General features: G+C 34.6%; 1 protein-coding gene across 4 annotated transcripts in view; it reads left to right on the top strand.

Moving 5' to 3' along the window:
• The window catches only part of LOC107659819 (echinoderm microtubule-associated protein-like 1), a 6,068-nt gene extending 3,378 nt beyond the window's left edge, over positions 1-2,690 (top strand). For 2 of the 4 annotated variants that reach the window (XM_016448863.1, XM_016448861.1), the window contains exons 4-7: positions 360-434; positions 509-540; positions 1,447-1,473; positions 2,529-2,690. In XM_016448863.1, coding sequence (XP_016304349.1) covers positions 360-434; positions 509-540; positions 1,447-1,473; positions 2,529-2,674 — 280 coding nt within the window. In that variant the 3' untranslated portion in view covers positions 2,675-2,690. The remainder of the gene's footprint in view (positions 1-359; positions 435-508; positions 541-1,446; positions 1,474-2,528) is intronic. The other 2 variants (XM_016448864.1, XM_016448862.1) reach the window with 2 other exon arrangements.
• Positions 2,691-3,272: the final 582 nt, after the last annotated feature.

The following is a 3,272-nucleotide window of genomic DNA, read 5'->3' as shown; positions in this document are numbered from 1 at the left end:
TTAGTGATGAGTCCTAGGATAGTAGTATCGTCAGCAAATTTGAGGATGATGTTGGAGCTATGCTTAGCAGAGCATTCGTAAGTGAACAGGGAGTACAAGAGAGGACTGAGTACACATCCCTGTGGGGCACCAGTGCTGAGTGTGAGTGAGGAGGATGTGTGGTTGCCAATTCTAACCACCTGGGAGTGTGTACGTGTGAGAGTGAGTGAGTGAGTGAGTGTGTATGTGTGTGTTTGTGTGTCAGTGTGTATGTGTGAGTGAGTGAGTGTGTGTGTGTGTGTGTGTGTGTGTGAGTGAGTGTGTATGTGTGAGTGTGTGTGTGTGTGTTCAGATGACTGACTGCATCTCTCTCTCTGCAGGACTCCTGCTGCAAACACTGAAGACACTCAGAGCACTAAAGCAAAGACGAGCTGCTGCAGGAAAGCACTGGAGATGTGAGTAAAGAGCTGCATGTGCTGAAGCTCTTCCAGTCATCAGTAACTGACCTCAGTCTCTCTCCTTCACACAGCAAACCAAAGGAAACAAGTGCAGCAAAAACAGGTGAGAGAACCACGTCGTTTCTGAACATTGTTATTTGTGTTATTTCCCAAGCTTTATGTCTGTCAGTTCCTGCTAAAATGGTCTTAAACCGAAGCAATGCAGTTCCATAAATCAAACTATTTTATAAATTGGTCAGTGCAGTGTTCCAAAAATCAATTAATAAAAAATCAATTAATAAAAATAATAAAATCAAATCAAATTACTTGAAATTAAATAAAATATACAAAATATTTTTTCCCAGAAAGTTGCCAAAGGTAACATTTCTCATTTTCATTTAGTTTAACTTGAAGTACTAAAATAACTAAACTAAAACTGAAATAAAAATGATTAAAAAACAATATAGAAATATATATAAAAAGTTAAAATAAATAAATATATATATATATTAAAGCTACTTTTTTGTAATATATATTCAATGCTTTTCTCATGTAACACAATAATGAGCCCAAATTGGGATTCATTTGAGATTAATTTGATCAATCACTTCATGTAATTAATGAGATTAAACATTTGAATCGCTTGAAACTTTAAAATTAAAACAGAAAATATAAAAAATTCAAAATATTAATAAAAACAGGAATATAATGTCAATGATTCTAAAATAAGCCTGGTTTAATGAGTAGATGTACATGAACATGCACTAGACGTACAACGACAATTAACATTTACATTTTTACATTTTAATATTGAATATATATTGTGTACTACAAATATTGTCAGACAGAATGCTTTGTTCCTCTTTTGTAAGTCACTTTGAATAAAAGCTTCTGCTAATGCATAAATGTAATATAATATTTCATATAATAGTTTTTTTTATGTGGTAACCATTGTATAATAGCAGTAAGGCATTTGTGGATACAGTTCGCATTAATTGCTTCACACGTCCTCTGTATTTCTGTGCTTTAGGCTCCAGACGAGTCTCTCACTGCAAAGGTAGGTCTGATGCCAAACCGTTAGATGATTGATGATTATTCAGTTTTATGCATTTAAAATATATTTCATGAATTTTAAGAACATTTCCAATAAATTCTCATCAACTTAACACAAAATAGTTATTATTAGAATTGTAAAGTTTTCATATAACATGGTAAGAAGTTTTTGTGTTTTTCTGTGTGCCTTTAATTCATTCCTGTTGTACATGAGCTGTATTTCAGTACACATTTCCCCCGTTTTTATTATTTATTTGTGGTGACATTCACCCATTCCTCTTGAATAACAGAGGTCCATATCACTGTAAAAAATTAACGTTAAAAGACTGTAAAAATGCTACAGTAAAAACCTGTTAAATGGTTAACGGTAAATTCCTCTACTATATACGGTGAAAAACTGTATCGGACATTACATGTAATTTTACAGTAGTATACCGTTTTTGGAAGTGAAAAAGTCAAATTTACAGTGAATAACCGTAAATTGACATTCCCAGAATTCCCTGCGTTACATTTCAAATTTGATGTTTTTTTGTTGAAATAACTATGTTTCTTCTTAGTTTTTTCTTATCAGTTTTGTATATCAGGGTTGTGTGTCACACCTGATGTTGATAAATGAATGTTTATTGCATGATTTGTTTCACGTGTGTTACGGTGTTTAGTGAGTGTGTGAATGACGCTGTGCAGCTTCTATATATGTTAGTATTTAAAAGCTGCTTTGGTTCATCGCGTGACTTTCTCATCACCTCCTGCATTTGGTGGTTATCAGTGTATTACGAAGCTACAAAACAGCTTTCAGTACTTCAATAGGTTAGTATAGTAACATTATATCAGTTAATGAAATTACGGTATTTAACTGTAAATTTAAGTTAAAACCGTAAAACCTATAACATTGCTACCGTATTTTTTTCACAGCTGCCGTTTTTTTTACCGTAAATTTTACAGAGTTTTTTTGACAGTGTATAGAGCAGATGATGTTTTAATGATCATGTGTCTCTTAATGTTTTCTCTCTCTCTCTCTGTGTTTATTGGTCCTCGTCCTCATCTGCCCCCTTCACTTAGTGACTCTGCAGATCTCTCTGTCCGGAAGGACTGGGTCAGCTGAATCCGCAGTCAAAGCATTCGTCCAGAAGCCCTCGCTCCGGGACGCCCCGAAACACAAGAGTCCCATCAAATCCCCCAGTCAATACTTCCAGATCTGTTACTGAAGAGCCGGCTCTCACACATTAGTGATCACTTTCTGGAGAACTGAAGAAGTGCAGATGCACACCAGAACACGGGCTCGCTGCAGGAAGCCTTGCTATGGACGCAGTGTATTTTAGTTAAAAACGTCTTAATGCTGGGTTTGTTCTTAGTTGTATTTGGTGCCGAATTAAAGCAAATCAGATTCATATGGTGTTTCTAATTCTATAATCATCTACTGCTGTGACGAATGTTAAATAAGATGACACTGAGACACTGAAAAAGCACTTTTCTTGACGAACAGATTCATCCACAAATGATCAAAACCCAAACGGACTGAAATCTGGTGTTCAGGTTGAGTGATCTCGTGTGATTGCATGTAAACTCATTTAGAAAATACCCCATCATATATATATATATAGACAGTACTGTGCAGAAGTCTTCTCCGTTAGTATTTTCACCTGCACACAGTACTGTGTATATATATATATATAATGTGTAGGAATTTTTCACAGATGTTTTACCCTTATTTTGAAAATACCAGTATATTTTAATATTATATATATATATATATAGAGAGAGAGAGAGAGAGAGAGTCAATATCACAAATAAAGAATAATTTTT

The sequence above is a fragment of the Sinocyclocheilus anshuiensis genome, unplaced genomic scaffold (assembly GCF_001515605.1).
Source record: "Sinocyclocheilus anshuiensis isolate Anshui unplaced genomic scaffold, SAMN03320099.WGS_v1.1 scaffold519, whole genome shotgun sequence".
NCBI classification, from domain to species: Eukaryota; Metazoa; Chordata; class Actinopteri; order Cypriniformes; family Cyprinidae; genus Sinocyclocheilus; species Sinocyclocheilus anshuiensis.
Note: the sequence above shows the minus strand (reverse complement) of the source record. Positions and strands in the feature narration are given on the sequence as shown.